The sequence below is a fragment of the Passer domesticus genome, chromosome 1, assembly GCF_036417665.1.
Source record: "Passer domesticus isolate bPasDom1 chromosome 1, bPasDom1.hap1, whole genome shotgun sequence".
In the NCBI taxonomy this organism is placed as follows: Eukaryota; Metazoa; Chordata; class Aves; order Passeriformes; family Passeridae; genus Passer; species Passer domesticus.
Window position 1 is genome coordinate 127,080,372 of NC_087474.1, and position 21,833 is coordinate 127,102,204.

The window sequence follows — 21,833 nt, forward strand, 5'->3', positions numbered from 1 at the left end:
GTACTTTGAAATGTATTTTGGGAACAGCAAGCAGCTTGTATAGCATTATATTTTATTATATTTTAAGAGTGCAGCTGTTATGAGACCTGAGCTGTTATGAGTAATCTCAGAAAAGTACTAATGTGTTTTGGGTCTACTACGATTGAAAGCACTGAGGTGGAAAGAAAAATGATTATTACTTTCTATCATATGGTCAAATTCCTTCTAGTTGTGTAGGAGCAAACAAATTTTTCACGTGCTAAACAAACAGCTTGTTGCTTTCATTTGGGAAGGATGTTTTCTGTTGTGTGGTAAACACAGCTTAAAATATCAGAGTAATTCAGAAGCTCACATGTCAAAGGAGATTTCTTTGGAAACATACATTGACAAAAGAAATATGTACAATATTCAAATAAATTCAGCTTATATTGCCTTTTTTTTTTTTTGTAATGGGAATTAAAACTAAAGGATGAGAGGAAAACGATCCAAATACCAGTCTATTTTTCTCTGCTTTTCACTCAAGTATTCATACAGAGAAGGTGGTTTTTTTCAGTTGTCATTTAATTGCTGGTTGTATGGTTAACTATTTTTTTTTATTGCTTGTGTCTAATAAAAATCCAGACTTGGCTTTTGCTTTGTATTGATACAGAATAGTAAATAATGATAATTAATGGTGTTAAACTTTCAGGTGACTATGGCTTGAGTTTGCCTCTTGGAGAAGAATATGAACGAAAAAAACATAAACTCAAAGAGGAACTTCGGCAAGATTACAGGCGATATCTTTCTCAGGTAAAGTGTCTTGTCTGGTTGCTTGGCTTTAGTGAGTCTCTTAAAATTATTCTCTCATTTAATTTAATAAAAATTAATATCTGTAGAAAAAATTTTGAGGAGGCATTCGTTATGAGTAATGGCTGATTTTGAAGACTTGAGTGAAAGTAATTTCAAAATGTTTTGTTCATGTGTTTTAGGCTTCTACAGATCTCGTTGCCATGTGACTACATATTATTTAGTACACTTCTTTCTATTTTATTTATTTGTTTTTGCTTCTTCCTTGGTTTTTTTTTTTTCTTAAGAATGTAAAAGCTGTTACTTCCTGAAGTACATATGTATTCTATAGTCTCTAACTGGGGTAAGAATATCCCTGTATTTAGTGTGACTCCATTTAGCAGCTTCTTTTCAATTTTATAAAGAAAAACCTTTGCTGTTCTGCTTAACATGATTTACTAAATGCCACAGTAAATTTAAAATTGAAATGGTATGTATGAAATGTCATCATCTTGGGAATATTCTGTAGCTGCTCTGCATGAATCAGAAAAAATACAGAGCCAAATAATTTCTGTTTTATAAAAGTACTATTTACCAGTGTCTTTAGTTCTTAAAATGAATGAATGGATTTGCTTTAAGAAAGGAAGTATCTTATATTAAGTCAAATATTTTTGACTCAAAACTCCTTTTGAATAGTATCTTTTCCCTGATTTTTAGGGAATTTCACAGGCAAAAAGAAAGGTAGGGTGCCTTTAATATTATTTTCTTTTCTTTAAAATTAGTTGCTTTTTGCTTTGTTTGAAAACGTTATGCTCTTGGAATTTAAAAAAATCATTACTTTGTGCTTTGTGCATTTATGCATGCTGTGGTGATTAGCTGTGACTAACAGCATTGCTTGCTTTGTGCAAAATGATTACTTACATATATTATTTTCCATTCATAAGTTTTTAAAACACTTGTTGATTTCCTTTTCCCTACGCAGTTGCCATTGTTGCTGTCTAATGCTGGCTCTACAATAGTTTTTATTTTAGTAGACATTTGCTTCAAGGATTATCAATTATGTAGATAGTAAGAGTTTGGGTTTTTTTTCTTGGTATACATATTTTATAAAGCTAGAATAAAACAGTAACTTCTATAAATATTAAATATATCAGTGCAACCAGAGTCAGGGCTTTTTTCTTCCCTGTCTCTACTCGTCAGTGGTGCTTAGGGAAGCAGTAGAGTCACTAACTTAGCACCTACTGGCCAGAATGCAGGAATGCAAACAAGCATTATGAGGAAAAAGTAACACCTCTAGTGTTATTTTCACAGGCTTTGTTTAATTAATTTTAATTTTTAAAATATTTTTATGCTTTTATGTATCTATAATTTCGAAATTTAATGCTGTCCATCCAAATTGTTCAGATTGAACAACATCAGTAAAGGACCAGGAGGTAATGTGGTAGAAACACAGTCTGCTGGTTTTTTCTGAGGTTTTGAATAACATGCATATGATATAAATTTTCTGTATTAGCATGCACTAGAATTCTTAAATAGCAATAGCAACTGTCTTCTTAACCTCTAACCAAATCATCCTTATATAATTTTTCTTTAATTTTTAATTTAAAACTCCAGATTATTTTCAAAATTTGACTATCGTGTTAGAACTTAATGTTTCATAATTATCACCAAAGCACCCAAGCAATATAATTTTTACATTAACTTCTAGTGTCTTATGCTCAACTGGACTTCAAGGTTTACAAGGCCTTTTTGTTTGTGTGTTTAGTCTAGTACATGTTAGCTGTATCAAGCTGGTAAGGACTGAGGAAGAACTAAGATGGCAATCTCTAATTTCTTTTTCCCACCTAAAGAAAGCTGGTGAAACTTTTAGCAGTTTTCACAGTGATAATTTTTTCTTTTTGTTAATAACTTGCTTAGTCTTGCTTATGTAGAAAAATGTAGCTTCCATATCAGGTTCTGATTTTGGAAAGGATGTTCATACGATCAGAGGTAACCTCTAGAGATGTCTTCAAAATGCATGCAAAGAATTACTTAATCATGAGGATTATCATTTATTTTCTATTTTATCTAACAGAAATAACTTGGTTTTCCATATACATCTAGTTGTCTTGGTGCTTGAATATCATTGCATGATTATTAAATTCCTTAAATCTTTTAATGTCTAGTTTGAAATATCATTTATAATGATGTGGGTTTGTACTGGAGCAGGTAGAGCTCTTACTTCTTGACATTCCTCTAACCTTTCAGACCACATTGCAGCATAGATAAGGAAAGGAAACAATGCTAGTGAAATACTGTATCTCACCATTCCCCTCTTCAGCTCCTGACACACAAATAGATGATCTTTTTATTAATCAGATTTATATAACATGTGATTGACTGGAAATGGCCTGTGTATGCTTTTAATAAAGGAGGGATGGATGACAAATCCTCTAGACCTGGAATCTAAAGACCTGCATCAGCACTGGTATTTGGTTTGAAGAGCTGGTACTTTGACGTGCTGCACAGCCCAGGTCCCAAGCTGTGGCCCAGGGATCTATGTGGAGCAACAACATACTGGTTTTGATGGGAAGTTCTCTGAAAGTGGCTGATGGTCCATAAAGAATGACAAGATTTGGTGGTGGGTCATTATCCTGGGGTATAATTTGGGCACTGCTGGTGTGGAAAGCACTGTTGAGATTGAGGTGTACTAGCATGAATTCCATCTGTCAGAATAAGAGGTAGACATATATTTTCTGCTGTTAGAAAAGGCAATTTTTCATCTTGAGTAAGCAAGTGTCTTGGAAGATCACTTTTATTTCATTTACTTGCTGCATTCCTTAACTTCATTTATGTGTTCCAAGAACATCCTACATTTTCAGAATGTGAAGGTTGTCTTCAGTCTTTATTTCATCAAATTGCTCAAATTACTTCAGAAAATATAATACCTAACAGCTCTTTAATGAGTAAGATTTGGTATTTTAAAGTGTATTGAATGGTTTTGAATTTTTTTTTTAATGTAGAAAAATTATCTGACTACTGATGAAGTAGATCCATATACTCAGGGATTATCTCTTCCTATTGATGAGCGAAGATCTGCCAAGGTAAATATAAAAAGGAAATTAAGTAAATGGATATAATGGAAAATGTACCTGGGTGTTGAAACTATTACAGAAATAAATATTTCCATTTAAGTTTTTTTTTGTTTGGTTGAGTTTTTTCTTTTTTATCTTACACAAATGAATGTTTTTGGAGTTGGTAATTAGTAAATTCTCAGAAAAGTCTGTTCCTTCAATTAAAAAAAAAAAAATCCTAGGTTACCTGTATTCATAAGTTTTAGATATTTGATTTTTATTGCGTAGTTATAATTGTATACTGGTTGGAGGTTTGCTGCCTCTGATCCACACTGTTAGAGCACTTGATCTGTTGAAAACCTCTAGTGGTTGTTCCTTGGTTTTGTTCAGCAGTCACTATTCATCTGATCTCCTGCCCTCATGCTGTTGGCTTTATTGTCCCAGTTTTTTATATTTGCTTGTAATTTGATCCATGAAGTTGAATCAGCAGAAACATTGTAATTTATCAATATTTTTTCTGACAAATACTGCTGTTTGGTTGTTAAGATTGCTCATAGCACAGCAGAGATTCAAGGCAATAAGATAACCTGCTAGAGAAGGAGCAGGCATTTGCACACTTGGAGGTTTTGTTGGGTTTTGGTTTGTTTTTTAACCTTTGTTGCCTTCAAGTTGCACTGTTGATCTGTGTTTGGGGCTATGCTGTCACTGCCATCTGGTGCAAGACTTCTGCTATGGCATGGGTTGGCCTTGCCCTTGTACTTAAACTTTCTGCCCCTCTTGTGCTCTTGGTTTGGATGTAGGATGAACCAGGTGAGAACTCAAAGTGAAAATTGCTTTTATGAAAAAGCCCTAAACTGCAAGTTATACACGTGTAAAAAGGAGGCAGCAAGAATGAAACACCCAGGAAGGGGGAAAGGACTCCTGAGGGCAGCATGCATGTGTACTGAGTTTATGTTAGCTTCAGGTTCTCATGGACTTTTATTAGCCCTTGCAAGTATGTGTGCTGAAACAGTGAAAAATAAAGTATTTTAATTAATTCTGTGGAAATTAAGTAAGTATTTGTGCTGGAAACATGCCTTATTGATGGGTTTATATCATATCAGCTGTGTGCAGGTGTGTTGTATCCTTTTTAGCCATCTATTTGTTGCTCTTGCAGAACCTAAAAGCTGCCAGGAGATGTCACACTGTGCCCTGTTAATCATTTGGCTTCTGGGCAGAATATTGAGAGGTTACCAATTGCATTTTGGTTTGCTTTATTAGGTCAAATGTGCAGTCACACAACATATTGAATTTTCTGCTGAGTGTTTTGCCATCTGTTAAAGACAGTGCAGCTTTCATGGCTGTCTGCATGCTTTATATTGTCACTGTTAGAAAACCTACAGACAACTTTTTTTTTTCTTGGAAAAAAAACCCAAAAAATGAAACAGTTTTGGAGAGGATTAGTCTAATCTGCAAAACTTTTAGTAATCTGGTATTTATGTGGTGATTGAGATATAAATTATTTTTGTTTGAAATTTGTTCATGAGAAAGTAAATTTATGTGTGATGGTCAGATTTTGTAAATACTTCTGGTTTTTTTATTGGTGAATGCTGCAGTGGAAAAGAGCCTCATTCATAGTACAGTAGTATAATTCTCTTTTTTCCTTTATGTGATTGTTGGAATAAGGTAGTATAAGAGATACCCCGTGCTCTAAATGGGGACTAATATCAAGAAATAATACAAATTAGAGTTTGCTTTATCTGGAGACTTTTGTGTTTCATATTATATTATTAGACTGTTGATGTACAATTCATGTATATTTTTAGACCTGAGAAAGCTAATTATAAATGTTATCATGTTGCAAAAGTAGCTAGGACAACAAGCATGGATGCTGTTTTTCTTGATTTTCCTTGCATTCTTCACACTTTTGACTTTTTGCAGTTTAACTGCTTGTTTGAATTCGACAGTTAAAATTGTAATTGATACATCTTGTCTACACTTGTGTTTGTTATCCTGTTTTAATTGTGAGGGGGGAAAGTCACAACTAATGTGAAAGTAAGAAATTTTATGTTTGAAAATCAGCTGTAAATTCATTCAGATTGGAAATTCCTAATTGTTGGAAAATCAGCTGTAAATACATCCATATTGAAAATTCCTAATTGTCAGGGCGAGGCTTTGGTAAATTTTGGAATAGGCTTAGCAGGAGAAAACCTACCTGGTTTTAAAGATGGATCTTGATACCCAGTAGTGTCTCTGAGGATTAGACTTGGTGTGCAAGAAGCTGACTTCTACTTACAGATTGCAGATTAAGAGAAAGTGCTATGCTAAGAGAAAATTAACTAAAACCTCAAAGTAATTCAAGTCTTTCTTGTACATCACAAAGAATGTGAAGTGGGGGGGGGGCAAACACACAGTTTGCATTTATTGATTTAGTACTGCAGTTCTATGAAGTTAAAAGCTACTAAAAATGCAAAATTATGATGCCCTTTTCAATGCCTATTTTAGGAAAGATTACGACTTGAAAGAAACAAGGAATACAATCAATATCTCAGGGATAAAGAAGAATGGAATGAAAGGCTAAGGAAATTAGGGAAGAAAAACAGAGAGGTAATACAATTTTATAGTCTTATTATTGACTCAAATGTACAAAGTAAGACAAAATACACAAATAATGTTGTTCAGTTAGGCTGCATTTTTATTAGTGCATCTAAAAGCAAGTCCTGGTTACATATCACATGGTGCAGTCCTTGATTCCTGTTTCCATCATGTCTGTTGGATAGAAGGATGCTTTCATTGTTCTCTGTGTCTGAAGCAAATCCCTGGGTTGCTCTTGATCATAAAAGTGATATCCAAAAAAGCTATCTATTTGAACTAAATATTGAACTCCACGTAGTGTTCCTTAGCTGTTGTTTGTAGATGCTTTTTTCCTCTGTCATGTAGAAGGCCAGGCAAGTGTAGCAGCCATACAGAATATGGAGCTGTACAATTGTGAATAAAAATCAAGAAGCTGAAAATCACTGCTGAAAATGAGCTAGACATAGTCTAGTCCAGTTCTGAGCTGAGGCAGTAAGCAGCTAGGAGCACACACACACACAAACACCCCCTTCTGTTGGAAGGGGAAGAAAATCAGAAGAGTGAAAGTGAGAAATAGTGCAGGTTGAGTTAAAGACAGTTTAATATGTAAATTAAAAGCTGCTCACGCAAAGCAAAGCAAACCAAGGAATTAATTCACTTCCCCTGGGCGGGCAGGTATTCAGCCATCCTCAGGAGAGCTGGGCTCTCTCACATGTAACTGTGACTTGGCAAGACAAATGCCTTACTCAAAATGTCCCCCTTCCTTTATGTTGAGCATGACCCCCTGTAGAGTGGAATATCCCTTTGGTCAGTTGGGATCATCTATCCTGGTTGTGTCCCTTCCCAATGTCCCATGTACCTGCAGCCTCCTTGCAGGTGGGGCAGTGTAAGAAGCAGAAAAGCCCTTGACACTGTTAGTGCTATTCAGTAGGAATTAAATTATCTCCATCTTATCAACACTGTTTTCAGCACAAATCTAAAACTTAGCCTCATACAAGCTACTATGAAGAAATTTGTCCCAGCCAAAACTAGTGCAACAGCAAGTGGAATTTTTAGATCTGATGAGCATTGTTGTGAGACTCTTTGTTTTGGTAATCTGGAAGCAATATATTGATCTGTAAAATCTTCTTAACTTTAAAAATTTTGTCTAGAATAAGTAAATTTTCTTATAAAAATATTTTTGCCTCAGTTTAGTGATGGACTGTAATAATTTGGGGCTCTCATCTATTGAAAGTTTTTAGAAGATTTAGAAGAAGAGTTTAAGAAGTCCTTACACTTCTTTTTAATATGAAAATTCTAAAGTGTACAGTAATGTGAAAGCTAGGTCATTCTATAAAAGACCTTGTATTTGTACCCAAAACAGCTGGAAGTTTATTGTCTTCCTTACAACAGTTGTCAAGTGCAAATCCCCCTACATTTGTAATTTCTGTCTAGAAGAATGTTTCTTTTCTATCTGTAGAGAGATTGTTTTCTCATGTGAAACATCTTTTGAAGTGCTACACAGCAGTGATCCCTAGGAAACACTGGCAAAAATGTAGATTATTTTTGTTCTACTGAGTCTAAAAATCTCTAAAATTTTTCTACATGTTTCGACACTTATATTTCCTAAGCTGACTTACCTAATGAAATCTATTTAGCGACTCAAGGGTTTTTTCTTTCGCTTTATTTGTCATCCACTTCGACCTTTAAGTTGCATTTTTATTATTCTGGTGTAGAAACGATTTTACTATCAGAAAAGAACAAACAGGAAAAAAAAAAACGTCGGGATTTGTTTGGGTTATGCCACCTCTGAGGGTTATTTAACTTGGAGTGAGAGTCAAATTATATATGTGATGTCCAAAATTTGATCCAACAGTTTAGATAGTCATAGGATAAATCCTGCTCTGAGTAGCATTACCTTCACAGTTTATATTAGGTTGGTCAGACTTTATTTCATGGAGTTTTGAAAGGATGGAGAATCCCCAGTCCTCTGGGCAACCCATTCCACTGCTTTAACTGCTTGATCTGAACTTCTGTCCCTCTGTATCCCATTGCAATTTTCCTTTGCTGCAACTGTGCTGTTGTTTCTTTGAAAATCATGACTACTGGTGTTTCTGTAACCACCTTTTACACAGGGACTGCAATTATAGTTCCTCCACAACCTCCTTAATCTTTTTCCAGGCTGAATAAACCCAGCTCTGTCAGCTTCTCCTTTAATAGCTCAAATACTCAACCATCTCAGTAGGCACCCTCTGCACTTTCTCCAGGTCATCAGTATCTGTGGGGAGGGGAGGCAGAGACTGGGCACACTACACCAGAACCTAAATGCTAGATAAATATTGAGCAGAGAAGGATCACTTGCCTCGACCTGCACAGATACTGGTGCCCAGGGTGTGGATAGCAGTCATCACTTCAGGCATGCTCTGCTGCCTCATGTTCAGCTCCTTGCCCACAACTAACCCAGGCCTTTTTCTGCAGAGCTGCTCTCTAGGTGCTCAGTGCCCAGCCTGTCCTGGTGCATGGCACTGTTCTGTCTCAGATGCAGAGATTTTCCTTGGTATTTGTTGATTTTTATGAACTTTTTGTCATCATGTTTCTCCAGTTTGTCAAGACCCTTCTGTGTGGCAGCTATACCCTCTAGTATATTGATCCTTCTTCCTAGTTTGGTGTCATTTACATCCTTAATTTATTTTTCATTAAATATTGTAAAGTATGAGTTACTGTTGTCTTTATTCCATACCGGAAAGGTTAGATCAAAGATTAGTACACAGAAATACTACAGGGTTTATGCAAAACCATTGTTTTTGTAAGGACTGTGTATTGAACACTAGTCCAGAGTGTCATAGGGTTGCTTTTGTCTGCTTAACTATCCTTTCTCATAATGACATTTCCTGAGGAGAGAGAAGTAGGTTAAGAAATGCTCAGGTTAAAAGGTTGTGCTCATAGGTAAGAAGTGTTACAGACTTGCATGAATCTGGATAGAATGAAGATATCTAGTCTCTTGATGAAGCAAAGTTTGAAGTGGTTTTTTTTGATTCCTTGCACCTCAAAAACTGAAGGTCAGATTGGAGTTCATAAAAGATCTGTCCAGTATTGATAGCCATTCTCCTGAAAGACATTAGATAAAAGGAAGACTACATTTTTTTCCCCCAAGAAAAATGAATAAGACCTTAGATTTTAAACACTTCTTGAAGTACTTTCCTTGCTCACCTCTTGTCTTTCTTCTTGTTTTGGGTTTATTTGAAGAAATACAAAACTAAGGTTTTACTCAATGTGATTTGTTTATACTCAACTCTCAATATTGTTTCCATTAAACAGCATGAGATGCACAGGAATAAAACACCTATTGCTGTTACCAGGCTCCAGCCAGAATTACATACAGAAGTCCAGCCCTGTAATACAGGTGCAGAACCTCCCAAGAAGGATGCTTTTACTTCCACAGAAGGTTGTGAAGAGCTGATAAATAAGAGATGGCTGGAGGAAGACAGGCACCACAGGTTAGATGATGAGGTTGAATTGAGAAGTCAACTATTTAATAAAAGATTTGATGAGGATTTGGATGTTCCCAATCAAAGACATGGATTTGCTAGCCAATCTGTAATTCCTACTAGGAAGCATCACAGAATTGATGAAGATGGTGATTTTGGTAGAAGATACTACAGAGTGGACTATGATCCTGAGACAAATGCAGAAATGGACCCTAGATTTAGATCTGAAAGCACCTATGACAGAAAAACTCCCCGGGGTTTTTTTGCTGAAAGGTATTCTTAATTCTATTTTCTCCTTTATTTCTGTAGTGCTTGTTGATGGTCATTGTTTACTGTCTTTAAATATTGGGGAAGATTCCCAAGTGACAGCAGGATTGTTGTACCTACTTTTGTACTTACAAAAAGGACCTTTGCAATAACCTATAGAAAAAGTGTTGAAGAATTGGATCAGTCCCTAAGACTATACAATATATTAAGAGGCATTTTAAATATCATAGCAAACCAAGGATATTAGAGAAATTACCCCAGAAGCAGCAGTCCACAATTCATTTTTATGAAGAGTGGTTTGCCAGAAAACATATCTGAAAGCAAGCCCCTGCACTGAGAACCCAATGTTACCTCTGTTTCCTTAGTCTGTAATAGTTACAGCAAGTCAGTTTTCAGTTCAGATTCCAAAATTGGTTTGAGCTTCAATTTTTGGTATATGTGACTATGCACAAAAAATGTAAAAGTCTATTTTTTAAAAATCCTCTTTTTTACTCCATGTCTTGCTAAATGACAGGCTTTAAACATCTGTGTAGTTGAACCAAATTCTGATGGTTTTAATAGGTGCTAATCTCTGTAATAACTACACAGTTTGAATAAACATTTACAAAAGCCCAAACCAAACAAAAGAGACGGTGTCTTATATAAATCATTCAGGGGGAAAACTGATATTATGTACTGTTCAGTATTAACTAGTCTTTACTGTGTTAACTGATACATCAGTTGGGTTACTTTGACATAAATTGTTAATCTTTCTCTTCTAGCTTACTCATTTAAAAGAAAAAAGGTATAACCTTCCTAGTCATTCAGGGTTTGGCATTCTGGCCACCTTTACATATTCCATTGTAAGAACTGATTGCTTTCAAAACCAGATGGCTTGTGGTCTGAAACAGCACCAAACTGAAAATGTGTTTATACAGCTAAACAAAGCAGTGAATTATTTTGTAAATAAATTTTCAAATGATATTTAAAAAGTGTTAATTTGTTCCCTTTCCAGGTCTTGGGAACATGAGTGTTGTTATTTTTATTTGTGTTAAGCCTGTTGCCAGAATTATTTTCCTACTGTTGCTTCAATGTAGAAACCACCAGTGTTCTTCCTTTGCAAGGCAAAAGAAACACTTTTTCTTTTTGCTAGAATTAACACTTCTAGGAAAACAAAGGCAAATTGTACCACTTTGAACAGTGTTGAATATTACTATTATGTTTTGTTGTTAGTGGCTGGTGGATGGGTTAAATGATCTTTTGAGTCGTTGTTTACAGGGATAATTTTCTGGATAGTATGCAAATTAATAACTGGGGGGAGGGGAAATGCTCCTCTACTAGAAAAGTGTTTTCTGAATTCAATGAACTCATATTACTTTTCCAGTTTCAAGCGCCAAGAGAGTTAGAATAATTTTTCTCCAAAAAAAGCTCTTGATATTCTTTCTCAGCCTTTAAAAAAAGTAATCATAAAGGAAGTAAGTCTGTGGAAAAAATGAAATGTCTGGAAGTATTTGGGAGAGGCAGACTCTAATAAAAGTGTTATTGCTAAGTTTCAGACTGTGTGTTCTGGTGTGCTTCTAAAAAAAGTGAATTTATTCATACAGTGTTTCTGAAAAAGAGTAGCAAATGGAAACAGTGGTTAAATAGATGAGAGGAACAAGATTGCCTGTTTTCTGCTGAGATTCAGAGAAAAGACAGCAAAACTCAAAATTTGTTCCATTCTATAGTATTACTGGTAGAAATGAGCAGATGAGGTTTTACGATAGAGTGGACTTGTCCTATTGCTTTTCAGAAAGAAAAATAATTAGAAGCTTAACTTAATGTGTAACAAAGACAATAAAAATATTTTTGAAACTAACGACAGTATTTAATTCTCTGTGTTAGTTAATACTCAGAAGGATATGTCCTCTTTTTGTTAGGTAGCTGTTTGCCACTGTCTAATGCAGTTGGACACAGAGTGTATTATTTAAATAAAAGTAACCATTTGATAATGTTTGAGGGTTTACTTTGTTTCAGAAAGAATTTATACAGAACTATATAAATAATAAGCAAGTATAGTGTTTGAACTAACAGCAGACATGTTGAATATTAGTAAACTAGTTTTTAGTTATTCTAGAAAACTTGGATGGTGCTTATAAGTATCTGTGACTAATATATCACCAGGCAATCCATGAATTATTTGGAGAGACCTCTGAAACTGCTTTATCTCCAGTTTTCTTTTAAAAGAGAATAGAGAAGAGAGTCATCTTTGCTGTTGGCAGACTTGGTGCATCTTCTTAAAAGAAGCTGCTGGACCATTACCTGAATTCCCTGAACAAGATTGTTTGGGGTTATTTGTGTATATTTTCTACTAAAATTAATTTTCAGTGTTTCTTTATTAAATGTGGTTTTTAATCTAGTGCTTTATTCTCCTTTGAAAGGAGCTCCACTTAACCTCCTATGAAGTAAATTCAGTCTCTCCAAGGAGGAACTTATCTCTTAGTGACAGCTCAGCTTCTGAAGAGTTAGTATTTTTTTTCTTCATTTCAGGCAAAGTCAACTTTTCCCAAACACACTTGATTCATGGTGGATACTGAATTCAAAAGGAGGCATATTTTTATTTGCTCTACTGAAGTTCTCAGCTTTTTATATTTTTATTAGTTTGGAGAGGCAGATGTTCATAACAGGGCTTTTCAGAAGGGTTTCTGTTTCGATGGAGGCACAAGGTCTGTGGCATTTTTCAACAAACAGAAATGGTGACCAGGAGGTGAGAAGAATTGCAAAATGTTTTCGTTCTTAGGAGTGGAATGCTTTAGTCCATCCCAGCTGTCAGTTCTGTCCTGTAAACAGGAGACAGCAGCTTCTTGATTGAATTGGGCCAACATGTCTGGGCCTGCTGTGCTAAGCTGGCTACTTTTTATGAAAAAGGGTGCCTCTTAAATTCCAAGGTTTTTTTTTTTTTTTTTTTTTCCTTCCTACATCCTTCCATTACACTGGAGACTTGGCTTTCTATTTCCTGGCTGTGTTTCAGTCTTATGTGACCAGCCTTGTAAGGAGCAGATTGATTGTTGTCATAAAGATGAACTTGATCATGAAAGATCATTTTATGCCAAAAGGGGAAATATCCTTTCATGTTGTTCTGGTGGGTTGTTAAGATGCCAGATCAATTTTTAATAATCTGTGTGCATCCTTTTGCCTTTGCTTATTGGCTTCTATTTAAATTGGAGATTGACAGAGCTGTGGTTCTTTTGATGTAAAAGAATGAGGTTTTTCCATATGTTTACCTAGTTGGTTTTTTTTTTTTTTTTCATACTAGGAAGTCCATGGCTCTGTCCAGCTCTGGAAAAAGTATAACTTTGATAGCATTTTTTGAGTACTTTGTTTTTCATTGACTAACTATTTTTGTCCTATTTTGTCATGATTACTTGAAGTTCTCATTATCGAACTGTTATTTTACAAGTCAAGAAAAATTTATAAATTCTACTACCCCAGATCTTTTCAGGAACAGCTCTCTTGTGTCTATACAATATTTGGCATCTCTGAAGTTACTTAAAGTTTGAATCAGATGATTTCACTTATGTAGATGACTCAAATTTTAGCTCCTGAATTTTTGTAGTCACAATGTTGCCAGTCTTTTGCCTTGAACAAAAGTCACCTCCCCCTTTTAAAGTCTATCAGGTGTGCAGTGAAGTGTAGACTGTCATTGAAGAAGCTTTTCATATCTGAATTGGCTGTTTCACCAGACTTACCCAAGAGCTGCGTGCCAAAACCTGTTGAAGACTTTGCTGGCTCCTGGGGCTTAAGAGCAGCAAGATCTGTTTCAATTAATGCGGTGTGAGTGTCAAAAGCCCCTTAGCTCTCAAAACTCTTAACCAGGCTCATTAGATAAGGGCTGCAGGAAAGCAGGCTTGGGAATTGACATTCCAGACAGAGGGCTGCCCTGACAGTGCTAGCAAAGTGAATTATTTCTAGAATATTTTGTGGTCTTTTCAGGACTGGTTCTGCTGTCCAGTGTGCATTCAGGCAGTAAATGCATTTGCACAAAACTGCTGAACCTTCCATTTCAGATTGGCTGTTTCTAGGCAAGCATAGCTGAGTATTTTTTATTTCTTTAAGGCCCTGTCTGAATGGAATGGTAAGAGATGTACCTGCAGATTATGAAGATGAATTAAAGGAGAGAGCACGTGTGCGGCCGTTCTCAAGAACTGGAGATTCTAGGTGTGGTATATCATGTACTTTTCTGATAATTGCACTGCAAAATCATAGTGAGACAAAAACGTTGACTTCAAATCCCAAAATGTTGTCTGAAATGCCTGATAGTTTTTCCTGCAGCTAGAATATAGTATAACAAGACATGTTTCCTCTGAAAATGGCCATTGAAGCTTGTATGCCAGTTTTCATTTTGAATTAATAGAGCACCTATTCTCCAACTGATGACTTTTATTGAGTCAAATACTGTGGAATCCTGTTTTCATAGTAATTTTAAAATTCCTTTTCTTCCTCTTGTCTTGGTTTTGCACAGCCTGAAATGATGTAAGTGGGTGAGGCAGAAGCAGAACACTTGTAAAGTCCTTACATAAACTCTTGACTGGCAACATTCAGTCTGTCAGCATGGGTAAATTGCTCATCTGAGTCAGTTTTTCTGATGGCTTCAGAAACCACAGGCAAATGGGAATTGCGAGAAATGCTTTTTTGCCAGGCAGTTTCTTCTTTTGCTTGGGATATTTCTTTGGATTGTAGGAAAAATGTTTGTCACAAATGTGTCACATAGTGATGCAAGTGAGTCTGTCAAGATTCTCACAGGCTGTGTAGGAAATTCTTGAGTTTGATCACTCCATTTTCTTTTTTGTCTTTGCCAGAAATCAGATACAGATGAGTTCTTCAGCTAGTGAACAGGCCAAGTCTGCAGGTGAAAGGCGGTATGCAACAGGCCTTGTTCTTGGTATGTATAAAAACCTCACTAATAACACTGAGTTACTTTCTTTTCATATGTGTCTTGGTTTGAAAAGACAGGTGTCTGCTAAGGAAGGCAGGAGCCTCCCCTAAAATGGAAAATGTAAACCCCCTTCTTCCGAATTGTTATAAATTTGAAATTAAGGGGCTCCCAGGCAAAGATATGGGAGTAGGAATAACAGTTCTTTATTAGGGAAGAAAACAAAATAAAATAAACCATGCAGTAATACAAAACAACCCTGACAGAGTCAGAATACAACCTGACACCCTGTTGGTAGCAGTCCAATTGGAATTGTGGCTGCAGTCCTCCTGGAGTGGTAGGTGGGGTTATGGTGAAGCAAGGATCCTGGAGAAGGGTGTAGTCTTCCTCTGAAGATCCAGTGGTGGGTCATCTTCTGGGAATCCAGTGGAAAGGCTGTCCTGGTGTCCCAAAATCTCAGATGATGTCCAGTTAGGAATGCTTGGCTCCTCCCTCTGGGCGGTGCAGCTCATAGTGGGATGCTGTAATTTTTATCAGCCATGCAGTGACACTCAGTGGCCCATTAACAGAAGATATTTCCTGGAGGGAGGATTGGTTTGTGGAAGAGATAAAGAAAACTGCCCAATTAACAGAAGATAACTGCCCCACCTCTGACAGATAGCAAATAAAATACACACATTACCTTGGCAATCTAGGACAATATGTTATTTCTCCATCTGAATAGTTAAAAATTAGAAAAATGAGCATTTGTTTTTCCTTTTGCTAGTTGGCTCCAAGACTGGTAAATAAGTGTTATTTACAAAGAGAAACTAAAGCAAAACATATTACTTTTCCCCCTTTATGTAACTTACTAATTAATTTTGAAGCACCCAAGTTTCTTCTTAGATTTCATTAACATTTGAAGGCCCAGATAAGTGATTAAATTATTTTTCCAAAATAAAGCATGGGAGAAATCTTAACCTCTGTATTGTTGAAGTCACAGCTTTACAGTGAATTTTAATTGCAGAAATATGAAAAATGGTACTGTGAAAAATGATTCTGGTTATCTCTCCTGTAGCCAGGAAATTTAACAGGAAACTCTAGTACTGAGTGTAATAGAGAGAAATACTGGTGAAAACAGAGCATTCTTAGCTGAATTCAGGAAACTGTAAGGCAAGAATAAAAGAACTCTAGTAGTTCTTTGGATGGGTGCTTTTGAAGGCATGCCAGCTTTGAATTATGGCAAAATAGATTAACAGTTGTCAGAATAATTTCTGTTATTTTTTTTCATTTGCATTTACCTGATCTTCAAAGCCATATGTAGCAGGTCAGTTTTTTTGGAACTGTTTAAATGCAGCGTTAAACCAGTGGTGTCATAGAGGTCACTCTGGTCTGCCCAGTCATCTCAACTGAAATAACTTCAGGACACAGAGGTGTGAATTTGTACTTCTAGCAGTCCTGGTTAGAAGAGCATTGTAAACTATGTTGTGTAAAGATTAAGTAAATTAAAACTGGAATTTTTTGAATATAAGAAGTGATTTCAGACTCCTCCAAACTCACAAGCCGTGAGGTTATCTTGCACATTCTGGTCACTTTGTAGTCCCAGCACAAAGTTAACAAACAGTTAAATAAAAAGAAATCAGTCAGTCATGCATCAAGTTTTGTTGCTGTTGCTTATTTGGCTTTTGTTTTAGTTTCTTTCCAGCTTCCTTCTCTTCATTATTCAGGTCTATTTCACCAGAAGACCAGTCAGTTTGTGTAGAGAGTATGTTAAGAGTCTTTGTGTTTGATAGGCATACAATACAATACATGCTGCTGATGTTTTTTGGGGTTTGTTTTTAAAATAATAGAAAGATTTTGCACTTATTGTGGGGGAACCACCACAAACGAAAAGTTTTTTGTGTTCCTTAAAATCTATGTGAGCTGTTATCACCATTTCCTTTTACATACACACATCTGTCGATGCTTTGCTAATTCTTAGTAGTCATGGGAACCATCTTAAAAGAAGTGGAGCAGTTTACTTTCCTCCCCAGGGGTTTGACTCTCTTCAGTTTTAATATTCAGTTTTATGCAGAGCAGTGCCTCATAATTTTGGAGTGCTGTAGTGTATCTTCCTTAGGTGAACATTATATTAAAAAAAAAAAAGTTACTTTTTGTAATTGCTTCCTTTTCCTATAAATTAGGAAAATTTATATTTTCCTACCAAAACCAGGAAAATAATAATGAAAATGTTAGTAGTTTTGATCATCATATTCCAAAAAAATGGTCTATTAAAACTAGATATCTTTTTTGTTTTAGTCAGTAGAGATACAGTGTTTGTATAGTCTGCTGTGTTTCAGTTTCGAAATTGACTGAAACGCAATGTTTTTGTCCAGTACCTTTTGTGTACTTTGTGGAACATTTACACAAATGTGTGGTCATTTCCCTTAGGTGGTCAGGACCGAGAACTTCTTCAAAGGAGAAAGGAGAAGTACAGACAAGAGCTAATGGAACAGATGGCTGAGCAACAGCGGAATAAGAGACGGTAATGGAAAGTTACTGTCTATCTTTTTAAAAGATAATGTTTGAAATTTAAAGTCATTCCATTAATTCAGTGTGGTAAGAACCAATTTCATAACTAAGGGATTCCAGGCAGCTGAGTAATATTGCATTTAATTAAACTTGTTGTCATGAGAGCTTTAGTTTTTAATGAACATATTCACAAGCTTTCAGTGGAACAAAGAAAACCCAGATACGTTTTCATTTTTACAACTGATTTTTTAGTTTCTTAAGGGTAAAGAAGCTTTAACTAAAGTTATCTTTTTTTTGCTGGTACAGAATTTCCTAAGTAGTTGGCAAAGTTGAAAATTATTTCGTTTTTGCCCTCCGATTTTGCAAAGTAACCTTTCATTTTTAAAGTATTTGATCATCTGGCTTATGAAGAATAATAAAACATTAATTCTTCCTTACCTATTAGTCACTGTCTACTGAATTATAGTCTAGATACATAAAAACACCAGCAATATTAGAGAAGGGATAAGGACTTAAAAATTGGTTACTATTGACAGTCTCATTGTGACAAAAATTGTACATGAAGAACAAGCCTGAGCCCAGAAATTTCAAAACAGTATTTATTGCTGCACTTTTAAATCATTCATTTCAATGTGTTTAATATTAACTTCTTGAATGTGAATAAAGACAATTTTTTTAGGAATGTCCTGAAAAGTTGTAGTAAAAAAGAATTGTGGTGGTTTCTCCTTTTATGGTAGTTGGATTTTTACTACGTGAAATGGGTGATAGCCAGATACTTCTTGAGAGTTCTCTGTATTTATAAATACTATATAATTTCCTTTCCTGATTCCAGAAGAATTCAAGTGGAATCATTGTCTTCTGTTATCCTGTATTTTCAGAGTTCTTTTAACTACAGAGTTGTGGATTTGTGCTTTGAAAGAATTAATATAGTTGTTAGTTGCTTTCTGATTTGATTCTTTATTTTACAAAAACAAAACAGTGAGAAGGAACTTGAGCTCTCAGTTGCTGCCTCTGGAGCTCAAGACCCAGAAAAGAAGGTAAGAAATTTGGATTTTCTTTCATCTATATAGCCTATTCTTTTTTTCTCACATGCACACTGTGGTTGCTTAGTCACAAAACTGTGGAGTTTCTATAAAATGATAAATGTTGGGCTATTTAACAGGGCATCAGTGTACAACAAAATTAAAGCCCAGGATGATGCGGCTGTGTCGTGGTTTAACCCAGCCAGCAGCCAAGCCTCACGAGCAGCTGCTTGCTCACTTCCCCACCAGTGGGTTTGGGGAAAGAAAGAATAGGAAGTGTAAAAGTTGGAAAACTCAAGGGACAGTTTAACAGGGAAAGCAAAAGCTGCACAAACCAGCAAAACAAAACAAGGAATTAATTCAGGGCCACACATAGGCAGGTGTTCAACCATCACACATATTGGGAAGACAAACCATCCCTCCAAATATCCTCCCCTTCCTCCTTCTTCCCCCCACTTTTTGTACTGACTATGATGTCCTGTGGTCTGAAATATCCCTTTGCTCAGTTGGGGTTACCTGTCCCAGCTGTGTCTCCTCCCAGCCGCACCCAGGCTCCTCACCAGCATGGCAGCTGGTGAAAAAGCAGAAAAAGCCTTGGCTCTATGTAAGCTCTGCTCAGCAATAAAAAAGAACACCTCTATATTATCAGCCCTATGTTCAGCACAAATAGAAAACACAGCCCTACACCAGACACTGTGGAGAAAATTAACTCTTCCCTAGCCAAAAGCAGCACAGGCTGTAAGTCATTAAACATACTTTCAGCATCAGAGGAAAATATTTTCATGGAAATTATTGAGCATTTTCTTTTGCTGTGTCAAAACAGAAATTTGTACCAACAGTGGGTATCATGGAAAGAATGACCTAGTGTCCAGTGATAACCTCTTAAATGCACACAGTAGTAACCTTTCTTTGGGAATGCAAAGTATGCTGCACAAAGCTTTCTCTCAATTAAAAAAAAAGGTTGTTTTGCAGATGCATTGATCTCATTTTAACAGTTTTTAATTTAAAATTTGTAATTTTTTTAAGTGATCCAATATAGTGTTTAGGTTTACAAGCATTTTTATAGGATTTTGTAAAAAGCAAGTTGTTTGGTATTGTGCTGTTTGTAAGACCTACTGCAGAGGTACTACTGTCTCCACTTCCTTAGTAAGGTGGTGATTACATTAAAAATTTTGATTAGCAGGAGTGGGTTGTCAGCACCAGTAACATTATTAGGAGGCTGATAGTCTTGCAGAGACTGACAGGACTTGTGTGATTTGCATGCACTTGCTGTGTGCCCAAAGCCATTGCAGGTTGGGTGTGGTGGAGGTGTGCTGTTTAGGATGTAGGGTGGTATCTTTCAAGAAAGAATAGATTGGTTATTAAGTTAACTGGTTACTGGTTTAAATTATTACCAGTGCTCTTTTTGGGGAATGCTTTGATGCAGATTGAAACTTGTGCCATTTTTGGAGGGCTCAGCAGAGGGGAAGGACGGTCCTCTGCTAGAAAAGGAAGGGGGATGAATTGCTAGCTGTAAGATGCTATTAGTCAGATCCTTGTGGGTCTCTTCCAACTCTGAATATTCTGTGAAACCATTTCTTTTTTTCTGTGAAACTTGGGAGAGAGGAGACTGAGAATGCACACAGACAAGCAATGAAGCTGAATCAAAATTCTTACTCCTAAAAGGGAAGGAAAACCACCTGTCTGGTTGTATGTTCCTGCCTTCACTGCATAAAGTGTCTGTCATGCTTATTTGGTCCCTGTTTCAAACTCATTCAGCTCAGTTATCTGGCAAAAATCTGAACTTTTTTTGTTGCTTTAGTTGGTATAGAGGGGTCAGCTGGCTGATCAGGGATTCACATGGTGAAAGAGAGGAATAGAGGGTACAGCTGGGAAGCAGGCAGGGGAGGAGGCAGAGCTGAGCAGAGGATGCTGGCTCTTCTGGCTCAGCAGGCTGCAAGGTTAGTGTAAACAGTTCTGTGTAATCAAAGCTGACTATGCAGAAGCATGCTGTGCTGCAGCACTCAATATACCATACACATCTCAGTCAGAGTCTGCAAAGTGCCTGTTGTAGGAACAAAATTCTATCTAGAGCAAGTACACGGCATGCATAGTGTTTTAAAAGCACTAATTTAGCTGAAAGCCTTCAATTAAGTTGAATTGCTACATTCATTAAGCATCAGTCACTGTTAGCTTTAAATTGCCTCTCAGGGAGAGATTCTAATTAGGTGCATTTCTTGATTAATTACAGGTTGGTTAAATAGCAATGCCTGATTAAGAATCTATAAATGTAGACTGTTGTATGTGCTGCTTGTTTAAAGTGAAACAATCCCCAGGATGAACTGAGTACTGAAGTCACATCTGAAATCAGCAGTAGAGCTGAAATCTGGGGCACTTTGGGAATGCTTTCATATTAAAGTTGTTAGTGAGAAAGGCTGTTTTAAATGTTCTGCAGCTCAAGACATTGGATTTGAAAAGACAAAAAGTCTGTAGACTGCTTTATAAAATTCAAATGCTTTAGCTAGTATCATTATCTAATTCTGTGTTCAAATCTAGGAATTTGTAGTTAAATGCTATAAGCAAATATTCATGTCTAGTAAATGTTGAGAATTTTTATGTAAACGCTGTAGTCCTTGATTGGTGAGTACTAACTGCCTTGTATATACTGTCTTGCAGCTAAATGATGAGGAGGTAAAGATTTAATATTCTGTTGAAATATTTCCATATTGTAGGGTATATGGTTTTCTGGTAGATATTTAATATGTAGCTGGTTTTGGGTATTACTTTCTCCAAATGCATGTTAGTTGAAGAACTTCAATATTAGGACCAATGAATTCAGAACAAAATCTCTTTTACTTATACAGTGTATGATTTTTCCCCATTCTTCTATTATCTTGCCTTATTGAAACAAACATTGCAATAGTTATGCAGAGGAGTTGCTGTAAGGGCTTTCTGGCTGTAGTAGAATAGTTCTGAAACTGACTTGCATGCCTTCACATTATTTGCACGTTGCTTTTGACTTTCTTCTGAGGCTGACAGTTACGAATAAATATTTGCTACTTCGGGTTTAAAAAGAACTCCCCCCAAAAACTCATAATTTTTGTGGTTGAAAAAAATTAATAAGATCAAAGGAATTTAAAAAATAAAATAATGGTATTGCAAGGAAATGTTTATTGGAAAAAGTCTCAGTGTGTATTTGATTTTAGTTTTTACTGATTGCTATTTCAATCTTGAGGTGGAGGGGAAGGACTTCAGAAACTTTTCTATGCATAATATGAGAATACTGTCACTGTGGAAAACTGGTAGCTGTAGATAAACTGTTCTACAGACACCTCTGGAAATGTTCATTTTTCTGGATATTAACTAG

At 36.0% G+C, this 21,833-nt stretch overlaps 1 protein-coding gene across 12 annotated transcripts in view; it reads left to right on the forward strand.

Moving 5' to 3' along the window:
* The window catches only part of CSPP1 (centrosome and spindle pole associated protein 1), a 61,585-nt gene that overhangs the window by 8,926 nt on the left and 30,826 nt on the right, over positions 1–21,833 (forward strand). For 7 of the 12 annotated variants that reach the window (XM_064388359.1, XM_064388410.1, XM_064388351.1 and 4 more), the window contains exons 4-12: positions 668–768; positions 1,462–1,485; positions 3,747–3,827; positions 6,282–6,383; positions 9,648–10,090; positions 14,159–14,260; positions 14,902–14,984; positions 17,385–17,478; positions 18,445–18,502. In XM_064388359.1, coding sequence (XP_064244429.1) covers positions 668–768; positions 1,462–1,485; positions 3,747–3,827; positions 6,282–6,383; positions 9,648–10,090; positions 14,159–14,260; positions 14,902–14,984; positions 17,385–17,478; positions 18,445–18,502 — 1,088 coding nt within the window. The remainder of the gene's footprint in view (positions 1–667; positions 769–1,461; positions 1,486–3,746; positions 3,828–6,281; positions 6,384–9,647; positions 10,091–14,158; positions 14,261–14,901; positions 14,985–17,384; positions 17,479–18,444; positions 18,503–21,833) is intronic. The other 5 variants (XM_064388437.1, XM_064388388.1, XM_064388401.1 and 2 more) reach the window with 4 other exon arrangements.